General features: G+C 38.6%; 1 protein-coding gene across 10 annotated transcripts in view; it reads left to right on the top strand.

Annotated features, from left to right (window-relative positions):
- Nucleotides 1-17783, top strand: part of ALMS1 (ALMS1 centrosome and basal body associated protein) — a 221125-nt gene that overhangs the window by 59995 nt on the left and 143347 nt on the right. For all 10 annotated transcript variants that reach the window (XR_004054345.1, XR_004054346.1, XM_010361970.2 and 7 more), the window contains 2 exons: nt 6454-12558; nt 13639-13772. Coding sequence is in view for 8 of the 10 variants with exons in the window: in XM_010361970.2 (XP_010360272.2) it covers nt 6454-12558; nt 13639-13772 (6239 nt within the window). In the remaining 2 variants the exon portion in view is untranslated. The remainder of the gene's footprint in view (nt 1-6453; nt 12559-13638; nt 13773-17783) is intronic.

Genomic DNA, 17783 nt, shown 5'->3' on the forward strand with positions numbered 1-17783 from the left:
AAGTTTGCTGGGCTGCCCGTTTCTTGGTCCTTGGGCCATAGACAGCAGGACTTTGCTTGGACTTCTTTCCGCCCTCCTTCCTTCCCTTTCTCCTTCCCACTATTCCTATTCCTATTCCTATTTCTATTTCTGGCCTTAGTTCCACATAGTAGGCCTCTCCAGAGTCCAGCCTCAGATATGACAGTTAAAAAGAAAACTGAGAAAGTAATTGCCGTGTTGTTCTCCAGTCTGGAGGTCCTTAGCCAGTCTGCCTTTCACTTTCTACCTTTCAGTCTTTATCTGATTGGCTTTTGGTTTCTAGGGAAATGGAGGGAAACGCAAATTTGTGTCATTTTGTCAGGGAACAGAAGACAACTGGAGTTTCGAAAACTTGACTTCGATGTGCTATTGTCTTTGGTTGTTGGTAGAAATAATCATATGGGGGAAGCGAGGTAAAGATCTTTCTCAGGCAATATTGAATAAACTCGGGGATCTCAAGCCACAGAATGTGGGGACACCTATGCCATGAAACTTTCCTAACTTTTCTAAAATATGTAGTCCCCATCCTGAACTATTAATAATAGCTGACAGTTATTGCTTGTTCACATTGCTAAGCATTTTACATGTTATTATTGTAATGTACATTAGTTATATAATACAGGTCGAGCGTCCCTAATCTGAAAATCCGCAATCCGAAATGGTCCAAAATCTGAAACTTTTTGACCGCTGATGTGATATTCAAAGGAATTACTCATTAGCGCATTTTGGATTTCAGATTTTTGGATTAGGTATGCACAGTAGATTCTTTTATCGTATTATTATGCCATATTGTTTTATATTTGTATCTGACTTATGATGATGGGCACTGCTATTATTCTATTTGCTATCTGAGCAAAATGAAACTTAGAGAAATTAAGTGACTTGCCCAAAGTCCCACTTTCTCTAAGAGGATTTTGATAGCTTCATTCCATATTGTTCTCTCTGTTTCTGAAGTTTTGAATGCCTTTATAACCTTACCATAAACATATACACCATCAGTTTATCCAAATTCTTTCTCAGAGAGGGCACCAATTTAATTTCTATTATATACTTAACACAAATCTTGGCATATGATAAAGGCATGAAAGAGTCTCGATGATTGTTTCCTAACTTAAGAGTTCATCAGTTAGTGGTACGGTACTGGCTGCCTCAGCTTGTTTACAGCATCAGGTAGTGACATAGTAGAAAACAATGCTTTGTGCAAGAAAGGATTTTAACTTCTTCCTAGGTAATATCAACACCCAGGTCTTCAGTTATTTTCTGTGACTGATGACTTCCAATTGTAGGACTCTATCTAGATATATCTTACACTCCAAATGTTTGTATCTGACTACTGTGGAATGTCTTCATTTGGATGTCCCAAAGGCATCTTAATGTCAGAACTTTAAAAATGGAACCAATCATCTCTTTAAACCTACTCTTCCTTCTCTATTTCTTTTCAGGGAATGAGTGTCTACTTATTAGCCAACCTAGAAACTTGTATTCTTCTTTCACCCTCATCCCTGCCCAATCACTCAATCCCGTTGATTCTGACTATCAGACTCCCATTCTCTTTTCTGAATTACTGCATTAGTAATGGAAAACTGATCATCATCTCTGCCACTCTTTTTTTGTATTAAGCGAAAATAGTCTGTTTACAGGGCAGGCTTGATAATGTCACTTCCTAGTTTGGAGTTCTTGCTTTCCATTGTTAACCTCAGGGTAAATTCTAAACTCCTTAGTACATAGTAGAAGGTCCCTGCTTACCTTCGTAGCCTTATATTTGCCTCTTTTTTCATAGTGAACTGTCATTTCTTCATGATGCTAGATCCTCTTGTCTCCTTGATCTCATAGATGCTATTTTCTCTACTTGGAATGCTTCCCTATTCTTTCTGTGCCCATTTTTGCCTCATTTCTAGTTTTATCCTTTCATTCTGAGCTTTGCTGTCTTTCAGGAAAATGTTTCTGTTTTTTGCTATTCACCATGACTCTTTAAGAAAGAGCCAGATACTCCTTATATATGTTACTATAGTGTCCTGTAAACAACCTCCCTAATCACTGCCCTTACACTGAATTTAGTAATTGCTTTTTTTCACTTGTTTCTATCTCCCACAGGACTTTAAGTTCTTTGAGGGTAGAGCTGGGGCTTTGGTAATATATATATTTTTGCACCTGGCCGTGAAAGCTGCTCAATAAGTATCTGTTGAATGACTTAATGAATCGATGAATATTAAATGAATTAATGTGCCTGGGTGGACTGGAGAGGGGTAGAATAAGATGGTAGGTTTTGTATTTTGGCAGGGATCAGTTCTCAAGAAAGTGGATCAAATAAATGTAAGTATCATATTTCATTGACTATGTGTCAGTTGTAATGAAAGCCTATGGATTAGTATCTTATCACTATTTTATTGATCTCTAACATGAAGCTGTCTCTATGACTTGAATGGCCTGTATGTCTTACTTTATGTTGTTTGGTGGGTATTGGGGTTTATGTTCCCTGCCTCTAAACCTAATTGATTTTTCTCTTAGTTTTCCTGCCATAATTTTTATTGACGCCCAGTCTTTTGTTTAACCTTACTACCTTAGGTTGTTATTTGTTGGGTATCTTCTCCCTTGAAGATGCAAGTTACTCAGGGCAGGGAGGGAACCTAAGTGTGGCTCAGAGTAGGGGAGGACTTTAGTTTGGGGCAGGACTTTGAAGGGTTCTGTTAAAGATGAGGAGCCTAGAAGCAGGATCTGAAATTACATCTTCTCCTGTCCCAGAAGGAACTTCTTTGAGTTAGGGGTGCACCTATCAGGGTGGTTTGATGACTGGGCATTACTATGACGAGGGTATAACTTTCCCAGGGTTATTCTGTTAGGAAGTAGTGTTTGGGATTTGATGTTTGAGTACCGAGTTCATGAACTTTTCACAACACCAGCAGTTCATTAGCTTTTTGAAACCCCTGCCCACTTAGGAATGAGGAAGATTGTATAACGCACTTAACCTAACAATACCTGCTTTCACATTGAAAAAGAACTTAGTGATAGCAACAACAAAATTAGGAATTAAATTGTAGGCTATAGTGTTAGCTTGTATATGTGATTTTTGTGTTATAAAACAGTGCCCTATTATCTTTTGAAACTAAGCGCTTTTATTACATTTAACTTGATTTTGTATTGCAAGTTATTTAAATGGCATACATTTATCAACAGGACAACATTAATGAATTATCAGTATGCAGGAACTTTGGAAGGGTTATATTTACATCCGCTGTGCTAATGAGAGTATCAAAAATTCCTGTTTGAACTGTGATATACTTGTGTTATAGTTTAGTTATGAGAGAATGTAGTTTAAAGTAATGAATGTTGAAGTAAACATCTATGAGTTTACTGAGGGATTAACCAAATACAGCAAAATTAAAATTATTTAGTTATCAATAATTAATAATTAGGAACTCATAAAAATGATATAGTAATTAGAAAGCAAAAATAACAGCAATGATGACAAAGACCCATTTAAAATATCACTGGTGTCTTTTTAAAAACTACATGAATTTGAGTTTACTTCTCTGTACACACAATAGGTGCTTTTGCCAGACTTTTTTAAAAAACTTTTTTATTTTTAATTTTTATGAGAACATAGTAGGTGTATATATTTATGGGGTACATGAGATATTTTGACACAAACATACGATATGCAATAATCACATCAAGGTATATGGAGTATCTGTTACCTCAAGCATTCATTATTTCTTTATGTTGTGAAAAGTCCAGTTATACTCTTTTAGTTAATTTAAAATGTGTTCTAAATAATTGTTGACTGTAGTCACCCTGTTGTACTATATCATATTCTAGAGCTTATTCATTCTAACTACATTTTTGTACCCATTAACCATCCTCCCCACTATCTTCCTAGCCCCGTTACAGACTTATTAGTGACTGGATTAGAGGGCTCAAAATTAGAGCTATAGTAATTTATTTGTGTGTGCTGGTATTAAAACCCATAATAATTCACTTGGAACGATTACTGGTAAGAGGCTCTTAGTCATATGTAAAATGGAAGTATGGAATTGTACCTCATTTTGTCTGTAAGAAATAAAGGGCTTGCTTATTCTTCTTATGCCAGTATATACTTGGGAAAATAAAACCGTACTGTCTTTATCACCTAAGGAAGCCTTCTGTGTTACTAAGCACCTTAGTATGGAGAAGAGTTCTTGAGTAAGTTGTACCCAGTTGTTAGTCTTAATGTCATCTCTAGGAGGCATACAGTTCCGACCAATATACAACTTTGGTATAGTATAGTCCTTTTCTGGCAGCCATGTTCCTCTTCTTGGTCGAAACTTACCTCTTCAACTCACCCCTACTTCTGAAAATGAATCTCCAAAGATTTGATCAGTATATAATAATATTGTAACACTCACGCTTAGTGTATTCTTCTTTCCCAGGGCTGAGAATAATAAGCACTCTAAAAACATACCATTTTTCATCATGAACTCCTTACTTACATAGACATATTTTAAAATTCATAATTAGTGGATTTGTGATCACCATTCTTCTGACAGTTTGACATATATCTCCTTAACTTTATATGGAACTGACAAGAATTCTTCTTTAACGTCATGCATCTCCTCCTGCACTTAACCTATAGTTGTTCTTCCAGTTTTCTTTACTAATCTTTTCCTTTACCCCTGAGGTTAAGAAGACCTTATCTTATGTAACCTTCTGGATCTTTCAAGGACCTGGACTGTACATCTTAACTCCTTAGCTATTTATGTCATTTGTCCCCATTCATGGTGTCACTAATAATTTGTAATGGCCAAAGGGATGTAAAAACTTTGAGAAATTAGGCAATCATTTAGAAAACCAAGGTTTTGTTTTGTTAATCTGTTTTGGTTTATTAACTTCTTGAGCCTGTTCTGTTTCCTCACAAAAAACTTTTCTTATTTTCTTTAGACCCAGCAGGCAAGAACCTCACAAAATTTTGTAACCCATATTCCTTCTCAAGTTACAGTGCATGTTGCATTTTTAAATTTTTTACTTTTCTTGAAGAGTTAATACTTGATACTTCTAGTTCTTTACTTTAAAATTCACTCCTCTACCCATTTCATTCTATATTCAGCTCCTTTGGAGCTCGTCAGTGGCTATAGAAAGCCAGTCAGTTGTAGTGGAAAGAGCTCAGAATTTGGATTTAGAGTTCAAGGGTTAAAGTACCAGTTTTTGTCACTTACCCACCTACAATTCTAGAAAAACTATGTATCTTTGCACTTAAAATGTGGTCTGAGGACCAATAACATTTGGCATCCCTGGGGAGCTTGTTAGAAATGCAGAATTTCAGGTCCCATCCAGACCTACTGGGTCAGAATCTGCAAGTTAACAAGATCCCAACACTGAGAAGCACTGTTACATGGTCGTCTTTGCAACTCGGTTTCCCTATACGTAAAGTATGGATAATACTTGCTCTACATATCAATCATCTTAACACCATCTGACACATCATATATTTTACCAATTTATTGTCAGCCTCCTTCTGCTAAAATACAGATAAGCTCTGTGAGGTAGGGATTATTGTCTGTTCGTTTATTGCTGTATGTAGAACAGTGCCTAGCACATAATAAGCATTCATGTATTTTGAATGAACAATGAATGAATGGACAGCTTGTCAAATCCTGTCATTTCTGTTGCAGTCACTTACTTTGCACTGCTGTTTAAAACTGCTTTCATTTAGAATTATTGTATTAATGCAGATATAGAACATTTCTATAGAAATGTTCGTTGGATTGTGCAACCCAGATTTTTACATTCCCTTCTCACTCATCTTGAAAACTTTAAAACTGTAAACAACTTGCCATGCCATATGGAATTAAGTTCAAACTCTTCAGAGTAACCTTTAGAGTCTTTTTCAGTTTTATGTACTTAAATATATATACATTATACAGGGTGCATTTGTTGGGAGAGTCCTTCAAACTCACTGCACGCATAGCATCCCTGTAGGCCATATTGTACTGCCCCTGTAGGACTTTGGGTGCAAGAGGAACCCATGAAAATAAGCTGATGATCCTTTGCTGTACCAGGGATCATAAAGTCTTTTGTCTCTGACTGAAGACCTTATGTCTTATGCTAGCCTACAAGACACAATAACAGATTGTAAATGGGGTGAAATCAAATCCTAGACCCAACAGCATTATCCCATCTCATTGATAATTCTCTAAAAATCCAAGTTTTAAGATCCTTATAATATTTCATCTGCTGGATATACTATTGTTTATAACCGTTACTCTGTTGTTGAAGATTTAAAATATTTTTACTTGGTTTTCTAATTAATATATTTGTGTGCAAATATTTGTCTCCTTTGATGGCTGTTTCCTTAGGATTCATTTCTAGAAGCTTTTTAAAGGCTCAAAGCTTGCTTTTTTTCAGCACACAGAATTTTAAAATAGAAAATTTTATATAATATTAAAATCTCTTTTTCTTTAGGAGATGCTTCTAAAGGAGGCATAGCTAAAGTTACTGATTCCAACTTGAAGTCAGGCATCACTACCACTCCTGTTGATTCAGACATTGGATCTCATTTATCCTTGTCCCTTGAGGACCTGTCTCAGTTGACTGTAAGTTCTCTTCTAGAAACTACTACTGGTCAACACACTGATACTCTCAACCAAAGGCCATTAGCAGATACTCATCTAACTGAAGAGACTCTGAAAGTCACAGCTATTCCTGAACCAGCTTACCAGAAGACTGCAACACCAACAGTACTCTCTAGTTCCCACTCACACAGGGGGAAGCCCAGTATTTTCTACCAGCAGGGCTTGCCAGACAGTCATCTAACTGAAGAGGCTTTGAAAGTTTTAACTGTTCCTGGACCAACTGACCAGACAACTGGCTTACCAACTCTAACTTCTACTTCCTACTCACATAGAGAGAAGCCTGGTATTTTTTACCAACAAGAGTTACCAGAGAGTAACTTAACTGAAGAGCCTTTGAAAGTTTCAGCTGCTCCTGGCCCAGTGGAGCAGAAAACTGGAATACCTACAGTATCCTCTACATCCCAGTCACATGGAGAGGACCTCCTCTTTTTCTATCGACAGACCTTGCCAGATGGTCATCTAACTAATCAGGCTCTGAAAGTTTCAGCTATGTCTGGACCGGCTGACCAGAAGACTGGGACAGCAACAGTACTCTCTACTCCCCATTCACATAGAGAGAAGCCTGGTATTTTTTACCAACAAGAGTTCCCAGATAGTCATCAAACTGAAGAGACTCTTAAAGTTTCGGTCACTCCTGGACCAGCTGACCAGAAGACTGAGATACCAGCAGTACAGTCTAGTTCTTACTCACAGAGAGAAAAGCCTAGTATTTTGTACCAACACGTGTTAGCAGACAGTCGTCTACCTGAAGAGGGTCTGAAAGTTTCAGCTGTTGCTGGACCAGCTGACCAGAAGACTGGCCTACCAACAGTACCCTCTAATGCATACTCACACAGAGAGAAGCTCCTTATTTTCTACCAACAGGCCTTGCTGGACAGCCAACTACCCGAAGAGGTTCTGAAAAATTCAGCTGTTTCTGGACCAGCTGACGGAAAGACAGGGACACCAACTGTAACCTCTACTTCCTCTGTGTCCTCTTCACTTGGAGAAAAGCCTGGTGCTTTCTATCAGCAGACCTTACCCAATAGTCATCTAACTGAAGAGGCTCTGAAACTATCAGTTGTTCCTGTACCCGGTGATCAGAAGACTGGGATACCCTCAGCACCATCTAGTTTCTACTCACAAAGAGAGAAGCCCATTATTTTTTCCCAGCAGACCCTGCCAGACTTTCTTTTCCCTGAAGAAGCTCTGAAGGTTTCAGCTGTTTCTGTATTGGCTGCCCAGAAGACTGGGACACCAACAGTGTCCTCTAATTCTCACTCACATAGCGAGAAATCTAGTATTTTCTACCAGCAAGAGTTGCCAGACAGTGATCTACCTAGAGAATCTCTGAAAATGTCTGCTATTCCTGGACTGACTGACCAGAAGACTGTCCCAACACCAATAGTACCTTTAGGTTCCTTCTCACATAGAGAGAACCCCAGTATTTTCTATCAGCAGGAGTTACCAGATAGTCATCCAACTGAAAAGGCTGTGAAAGTTTCAACTGGCCCTGGACCAGCTGACCAGAAGACTGAGATACCAACAGTACAGTCTAGTTCTTACCCACAGAGGGAGAAGCCTGGTGTTTTGTACCCACAGGTGTTATCAGACAGTCGTCTACCTGAAGAGAGTCTGAAAGTTTCAGCCTTCCCTGGACCAGCTGACCAGACGACTGACACACCAGCAGTACCCTCTAGTTTCTACTCGCAAAGAGAGAAGCCTGGTATTTTTTACCAACAGACCTTGCCAGAGAGTCATCTGCCTAAAGAGGCTCTGAAAATTTCAGTAGCTCCTGGACCAGCAGACCAGAAGACTGGCACACCAACTGTAACCTCAACTTCCTACTCACAATATAGAGAAAAGCCCAGCATTTTCCACCAACAGGCCTTGCCAGGTACTCATATACCTGAAGAGGCTCAGAAAGTTTCAGCTGTTACTGGACCAGGTGACCAGAAGACTTGGATACCAAGAGTACTTTCTACTTTCTACTCACAAAGAGAGAAGCCTGATATTTTCTATCAACAGACCTTGCCAGGTAGTCATATACCTGAAGAGGCACAGAAAGTTTCAGCTGTTCCTGGACCAGCTGACCAGAAGACTGGGACACCAACTCCAACTTCTACTTCCTACTCACACACAGAGAAGCCTGGTATTTTCTACCAACAGGTCTTACCAGATAACCATCCAACTGAAGAGGCTCTGAAAATTTCAGTTGCCTATGAACCAGTTGACCAAACAACTGGCACACCAGCTGCAACCTCTACTTCCTACTCACAACATAGAGAGAAGCCCAGAATTTTCTACCAACAGTCGTTGCCAAGTAGTCATCTAACTGAAGAGGCACGGAAAGTTTCAGCGGTTCCTGGACCAGTTGATCAGAAGACTGGGACACCTACTTCAACCTCTACTTTCTACTCACACACAGAGAAGCCTGGTATTTTCTACCAACAGGTCTTGCCACATAGTCATCCAACTGAAGAGGCTCTGAAAATTTCAGTTGCCTATGAACCAGTTGACCAGACAACTGGCACACCAACTGCAACCTCTACTTCCTACTCACAACATAGAGAGAAGCCCAGCATTTTCTACCAACAGTCGTTGCCAAGTAGTCATCTAACTGAAGAGGCGAAGAACGTTTCAGCGGTTCCTGGACCAGCTGATCAGAAGACTGGGATACCAACTTTACCCTCTACTTTCTATTCACACACAGAGAAGCCTGGTATTTTCTACCAACAGGTCTTGCCACATAGTCATCTACCTGAAGAGGCTTTGAAAGTTTCAGCTGCTCCTGGACCAGTTGACCAAACGATTGGCATAACAACTGTAACCTCTCCTTCCAGCTCATTTGGAGAGAAGCCCATTGTTATCTACAAACAGGCCTTTCCAGATGGTCATCTACCTGGACAGTCTCTGAAAGTTTCAGTTGCTCCTGGACCAGTTGACCAGACAACTGGCTCACCAACCGTAACCTCTCCTTCCTACTCGCAACATAGAGCAAAGCCTGGCAGTTTCTACCAACCAGCATTGCTAGGCAGTCAGATACCTGAAGAGGCTCTCAGAGTTTCATCTGCTCCTGGACCAGCTGACCAGACAACTGGCATACCAACCATAACCTCTACTTCCTGCTCACTTGGAGAGAAGCCCATTATTATCTACAAACAGGCCTTTGCAGATGGTCATCTACCTGAAGAGGCTCTGAAAGTTTCCATTGTTTCTGGACCTTCTGAAAAGAAGACTGAGATACCAACAGGACCTTTAGGTTCCAGTGCACTTGGAGAGAAGCCCATTACTTTCTACCAGCAGGCTCTGCTAGACAGTCCTCTAAATAAAGAGGTTGTGAAAGTTTCAGCTGCTCCTGGACCAGCTGACCAGAAGACTGAGACAATACCAGTACATTCTACTCCCTACTCAAATAGGGGGAAGCCTGTCATTTTCTACCAACAGACCCTATCAGACAGTCACGTACCTGAAGAAGCTCCGAAAGTTCCACCTGTTCCTGGACCAGATGCCCAGAAGACTGAGACACCATTAGTATCCTCTAGTTTATACTCACATAGAGAGAAGCCCGTTGTCTTCTACCAACAGGCCCTGCCAGACAGTCAGCTAACTAAAGAAGCTCTGAAAGTTTCAGCTGTTTCTCAACCAGCTGACCAGAAGACTGGGTTATCTACTGTAACCTCCTCTTTCTATTCACATACAGAAAAGCCTAATACTTCTTACCAAAAAGAGTTGCCGGATAGTCATCTAACTGAAAAGTCTCTGAAAGTTTCAGATGTTCCTGGACCAGCTGACCAGAAGAGTGGGTTATCGACAGTAACCTCTACTTCCTACTCACACAGAGAGAAGCCCATTATTTCCTACCAGCAAGAGTTGCCACGTTTTACTGAAGCAGGTTTGAAAATTTTAAGAGTTCCTGGACCAGCTGACCAGAAGACTGGAATAAACATCCTGTCCTCTAATTCATACCCACAGAGAGAGCAGTCTGTCATTTCTTATCAGGAGGAGTTGCCAGGTCTTACTGAAGTAACTTTGAAAGCAGTAGGGGTTCCTGGGCCTGCTGACCAGAAGACTGGAATACAAATAGCATCCTCTCGTTCCTACTCAAATAGAGAGAAGCCCAGTATTTTTCATCAGCAGGAGTTGCCAGATGTTACTGAAGAAGCTTTAAACGTTTTTGTTGTTCCTGGACAGGGTGACCAGAAGGCTGAGGTACCAACAGTACCTTTAAGTTACTACTCACATAGAGAGAAGCCCAGTGTTATCTCTCAACAGGAGTTACCAGACAGTCATCTCACAGAAGAAGCTCTGAAAATTTCACCTGTTTCTATACCAGCAGAGCAGAAGACTGGGATACCAATAGGACCGTCTAGTTCCTACTCACATTCACATAAAGAGAAACTCAAGATTTCAACTGTGCACATACCACATGACCAGAAAACTGAGTTTCCAGCAGCTACCCTTAGTTCCTACTCACAAATAGAGAAGCCTAAGATTTCAACTGTGATTGCACCAAATGACCAGAAGACTCCATCCCAGACAGCTTTTCATAGTTCCTATTCTCAAACAGTAAAGCCCGATATTTTATTTCAACAGCAGTTGCCAGATAGAGATCAAAGTAAAGGTATTCTAAAGATTTCAGCTGTCCCTGAACTAACTGATGTGAATACTGGAAAACCAATACCTCTCTCTAGTTCTTATTTTCACAGAGAGAAATCAAGTATTTTCAGTCCACAGGAATTGCCAGGTAGACGTGTAACTGAAGATGTGCTGAAGATTTCAACAATTCCTGGACCACCTAGTCAGAAAACAGTATTACCAACAGCTCTTCCTAGTTCCTTTTCACACCGAGAGAAACCAGGTATTTTCTATCAAAAGGATTCGCCAGATAGACGTCTAACTGAAGATGCTCTAAAGATCTCAAGTGCTTTTGGGCAAGCTGATCAAATTACTGAATTACACACAGTTCCCTCTGGTACTTACTCACATGGTGAGAATCACAAGCTTGTTTCAGAACATGTCCAAAGGCTGATAGATAATTTGAATTCTTCTGACTCCAGTGTTAGCTCAAATAATGTGCTTTTAAATTCTCAGGCTGATGACAGAGTTGTAATAAATAAACCAGAATCTGCAGGTTTTAGAGATCTTGGCTCTGAAGAAATCCAGGATGCAGAAAATAGTTCTAAAACTCTTAAGGAAATTCGGACACTTTTGATGGAGGCAGAAAATATAGCACTGAAACGATGCAATTTTCCTGCTCCCCTTGCCCCTTTCAGAGATATTAGTGATATTTCATTTATACAATCTAAGAAGGTGGTTTGCTTCAAAGAACCCTCTTCCACTGATGTATCTAATGGTGATTTGCTTCAGGGACAGCCATTCACAGAGGAAAGCCCAAGCAGCAGGTGCATACAGAAGGATATTGGCACACAGACGAATTTGAAATGCCAGAGAGGCATTGAAAATTGGGAGTTTATTAGTTCAACTACAGTAAGAAGTCCTCTACAGGAAGCAGAGAGCAAAGTCAGTATGGCGTTAGAAGAAACTCTTAGGCGATATCAAGCAGCCAAATCTGTAATGAGGTCTGAACCTGAAGGGTGTAGTGGAACCATTGGGAATAAAATTATTATCCCTATGATGACTGTCATTAAAAGTGATTCAAGTAGTGATGCCAGTGATGGAAATGGTTCCTGCTCATGGGACAGTAATTTACCAGAGTCTTTGGAATCAGTTTCCGATGTTCTTCTAAACTTCTTTCCATATGTTTCACCCAAGACAAGTATAACAGATAGCAGAGAGGAAGAGGGTGTGTCAGAGAGTGAGGATGGTGGGGGTAGCAGTGTAGACTCACTGGCTGCACATGTGAAAAACCTTCTGCAATGTGAATCCTCACTGAATCATGCTAAAGAAATACTCAGAAATGCAGAGGAAGAGGAAAGCCGGGTACGAGCACACGGTAAGAAAAAAGGTTCAGGCTTATAAACGTTATAGCTTAATAATTTATTTAAAGTTAGATATTTATGATTTGAGGGAGCCTAGCCAATGAAAAATAAAAACAAGATCAAGAAAAAAAAATGAAGTTAGATGTTTGGAGTTCTAAATGTATTTTCCAATAGAATTGTTAGAGTGATTATATTTCTTCTCACAATCTATAAAAGTCTATTTAACCAATAATGTAGTTAAGTTATAGTATTAGTACCAGCCTGAGTTTAGGTTCTTGTTTTTAGGAGAAGTAGATTCTGATGTATGACAGAGAGTAAAGAGGTCGCTTGGGCTCCTGAGCTCCTAAAGCTATCATGTTTCCCTAATCCTCCCATTACAGTATCCTTACTGTGAAGGCAGAAAAAGCCTCCAATTTGCTGTGCTCTAATTTGCTTTTTGTCCTAAAACTACATATATTTTCTCTTTCCCTTTTCTAATAAAACTCTTGGTGGTGTTCTCAGACATGTGAAAAAAAAATCAATGTATTTTATACTAAAACTTGGATTAGAGGTTTAAAAGAGAATATTTACAAATCTCATTACTTTCTAATAGAACTCCATTAAAAACAAAAATCTGTAAGACAATATGGGGAATATATTTTGGGAGGCAATTTAAGAGCAATTTAGGCCTACCTAGAAATCGTCCCTTGAGGTTAACTTCCTACACTGTTCCTTGCACCTTTTTATTCTAAAAAAAAAAAAACCTCCAAGTTGTATTTATTACTTTTATAAATTGTGAGTAATTGTAGCAGGAACTAAAGGGAGAGGCAAAGGGACTCTTGATTAGAAGGAGGATTAAGATAAACATGATTGAATACCAGATTTAAAGTGGCTTTTTTGTAGAATTACCTATAGAGCATGGCTTAAGAAAATCAGACTTTGCAGTGAAATGATCTCTGTCAAGAATTTCTGATAGGTTGTCATAGTTAAGAAGACATACTAAGCATTGCGGTGGGTATTACATTGCATATATTGATGATCTTCTGTGTTCTTGCAATTATTGCCAAATTATCACTTTTGCATTGTATTATCTCAAGTGTATGCTTTCTCTCCAGCCTGGAATCTGAAGTTCAATTTAGCACATGATTGTGGATACTCCATTTCAGAATTAAATGAAGATGACAGGAGGAAAGTAGAAGAGATCAAGGCAGAGTTGTTTGGTCATGGGAGAACAGCTGACTTGTCCAAGGTATAAAAGAAATCTGGAAATGAAAAAAGTAAATATGAAAGAATGGGTGATGGAATTTGGATCTCTTACTTGGGCATCAGTTGAATTGCTGATAATATTTGGCTAAAGTGTAAGGAGCCTTTTGGTTTTGTTTTTGAGACAGTCTTGCTCTGTTGACCAGGCTGAAGTGCAGCAGTGCAATCCCAGCTCACTGCAGCCTTGAACTCTTAGGCTCAAGGAATCCTCCCACCTCAGCCTCTCAAGTAACTGGGACCACATGTGTGTACCACCTTGCTTGGCTAATTTTTAAATTTTTGGCAGAGACAGGGTCTCTCTACATTGCCCAGGCTGGTCTTGAACGCTTGGACTCAAGTGATCCTCTTGGCTTGGCCTCCCAAAATGTTGGGATTACAGGCATAAGCCACTGTGCCTAGGCTGGCATCTTAATTTTTCAAAAGTTAAGATGTAAGTATTAGATACTTACAGTCTAGATATGTAGTTTTTATTCATTCCAAGTTCATATTTTGAAAAATTTATCTTAGAAAAATAAGAACTGATTTGCTTGTTTTATCAATTTTTTTTAGAACAGAGAAGACTGAATATCACCCTTATTTTGTCTTGAAAGTAGTATCTTGAAATCTAAATGAAGTCCAGCTATTTTCAAATGTTTATTTTAAATGCTTGAGTACACAGCTATAATAGCTTATGTATAAAAGACTTTCATTTTAACAGTACATATTTTCCTTCTATTAACTATTTCATATGTAGAAAAGAGTATATATGAATCATTTATGTAAAGAATAGCAGCAAGTAAATAATAATTCCCGTATATTGACTATCCAGCTTGAGAAATAGAACATTACTAAATACTGTTGAAGTTCTTTGTTTCTCCTTTCCCAGTCATATCTTTTTTATTTCTTATTTTGATATATAATGATTTTCCTGCTCTTCAGTATGGTTTTGAACTCTGTAGATGGAATCAATGAGATACATATTCTTTTGAGAACTGGGTGTTTCACACAGTCTTAGGGTTTAGAGCTGCTTCTATGTAGATGTGCATAGTTTTCATTTATTCCTTATTACTGTACAGTATTTCAGTGTGTGATTACATAATAATTTATTCATTCTCCTGTGGTTAAGGCATTTTGTCTGCTATTTTGCTTAATAATAGGATATAATAATGCCTATCTTAGAGGGTTTTGGTGTGGATTATGTGAGATAATGCCTATAAAATGCTTAGCAGAATATGTGATATCTAGTTAGTACTCAATAACTGGTAGCTATTATTACTATTATTAATCCTGTAAGAATTGATATAGTTATCATACAAGGATTTCATGGCCTGATTCATACAAAGTTTATTAGAAAACTGTTCTCCAGTGATATAGTTTATTTAGATTATCACAGTTTTGGAAAAATGTTTGAAAAGTACAAATTAGATTGGATTTTAGGTTTTACATATATGCTTGTGAAAAACAAAATTGACAAAATAATAAGAATAATAAAATGGACAATTGGTTCTCTTAGCACCATTTGTATATATTCTGCCAAAGTGAGCACTACCCTAGCATCATTTGTTTAAAAGTACATAGTTTTGTCAGTGATTTGTGTTTCCCTATTTTTAAAAATTATTTTCTTGTGTTCATATTTCCAGATCCCTCAGCAAGCAAGTTGCCTTCCTTTGGGTAGACTCTAGTTTGTCTGTGTTTTTCTTAAAATAAGGTGTCCTAAATTAGATGAAACACAATTTCACTTCTGATCTGACCAACATGAAATATATTTAGTAATTCTCTTTCTGTCAATGTACTATGAGATCTTTAATGGTCACAGCATAATTGGGCATTAAAAAAAAAAAACCATATACTGCTTTCAAAACTTAAAGCTGTAGGAAAAAAGCAAAACAAAACCAAACCAAAAACCATGAACTGCTGCCAAGATTTCTATTCTCATTTCTTGTATGTATGTAATACTTTTTTTTTTTAATTCTCTTTTTTTTGAGACAGAGTCTCACTTTATTGCCCAGGCTGTAGTGCAGTGGCATGAACTCGGCTCACTGCAAACTCCATGTCCCAGCTTCAAGTGATTCTCCTGCCTCAGCCTCCTGGGTAGCTGGGATTACCGCTACATGAGTGGCGTGTGACACCACGCCCAGATGATTTTTGTGTTTTTAGTAGAGATGGGGTTTCACTATGTTGGCCAGACTGGTCTTGAACTCCTGACCTCAAGTGATGCGCCCACCTTGGCCTCTCAAAGTGTTGGGATTACAGGCGTGAGCCATTACGCCTGGCCCTATATAATACTTTTTAACTCTCCTGTATTTCTTTTTATTGCTTTTATATCAGTGTTCAAGCCTATTGGAATGATTTTTAGTCTAAATTTGGTCATTTATTTTATTAAAATATCCCTTTCAGCTTTGTGCCATTTGTATATTTGATAAGTATTTTCATCCAAATTAGCGATAAAAATGTTCACTAAGAGTTATGGATAAAAAGTCTAAAACTTTCGGCTGGGCATGGTGGCTCATGCCTGTAATCCTAGCACTTTGGGAAGCCGAGGTGGGTGGATCATTTGAGGTCAGGAGTTCAAGACCAGCCTGGCCAACGTTTGAAACCCTGTCTCTACTAAAAATACAAAAATTACCTGGGTGTCATGGTGCATGCCTGTAATTGTAGCTACTCGGGAAGCTGAGGCAGGAGAATTGCTTGAACCTGGGAGGTGGAGATTGCAGTGAGCCAAGATTGTGCCAGTGCACTCCAGCCTAGGCGACAGAGGGAAACTCTATATCTCAAAAAAAAAAAAAAAAAAAAAGTCTAAAACTTTTGAATAAGACTACTCTCACACTTATGGTGAGTACTTCATGATACTGTCATTCATCCATCTCATGTTTCACCATCTTATGATTGACTTTCTTCAGTCTATTAACTGAGTAGTTGTGAAATAGTGTTTGTCTAGATATGCCTTATTCTTAGGGAACCCATATTGGCCACACTGTGTACAGTTTTGGACCTTTTTTTTTTTAACTTAAATATATTAGGATTTCCCTTTAAAACTTCTCTAAAAGCGTAATTTTACTTAGGTATATAATATCACGTTGTATGAACATAACAATTTATTCACTACCCTACTGTTGAACATTTATTTATTAATTCCAAAAATACATATTGAATGCCTGATATGTGCCATCACTCATCTATAGGCTGAGGACACACCACTGAACAAAATAGACAAACACATCATGAGTTTACATTAAGTGAGAGTATATGAATAACAACCAAACAGGTAAAATAAGTGTCAGATGGTGGGATAAGAGCCAGGGAGACAAAGCAGAATGGTCAGTGCAGAACCTGAGAAAGAGGTATTGAATTAAATGTCTGAGTAAGGTGAGAAAGTAAGGCAGTTATCAGTGACAAGAGCATTCCAGACAGAAATAGCACACACACAGTTACTGAGGTAGAGTGTGAAAGGAAAGGGAGTGTTAAAGGGAGGGGTGCTAAAGGAAAGGGAGGAGGCCAGTGTGTTTGAGAGCGAGAGTGAAAGGGAGAAGACTAGATTGTGGAAGGCAGTGGTTCTTGACAGGGATAGTAAATGCCTCCCAAAGAGATATTTTGGAAATTTATGTGATTTTTCTTGGGTCATCACTGTAATTGGGGATTGTTTCTGGAATGCAGTAGATAGGTGTTAGGTATGTTACTATTTCTGTAATGTACAAGACAGTTCCACACAATGTAGAGTTGTCCCTTGTCACATACAGCTTTTGAATGTCCCTGTAGATATTAATGTTGATGGAAAACCTTTTATAAATTATTTCAGTGTTTGTCATGTTTTAAATGATTTTTTTTTTTAAGTGTAGGGTGTTTCTTCTATTTTTTCTTTCTTTCATGACTGACATTTTTGAAGAGTACAACCTAGTTACTTTGCAGATTTCCCTCAAATTGAATTTATCTGCTGTGTTACCATGATTTGATTCAGATTTGATTTTTATGTAGGAAAGCCACAGGTGATGTGCTTTTCATGCTTGTCAGGAGACACATT

This window comes from Rhinopithecus roxellana, chromosome 17, assembly GCF_007565055.1.
Source record: "Rhinopithecus roxellana isolate Shanxi Qingling chromosome 17, ASM756505v1, whole genome shotgun sequence".
NCBI lineage: Eukaryota > Metazoa > Chordata > Mammalia > Primates > Cercopithecidae > Rhinopithecus > Rhinopithecus roxellana.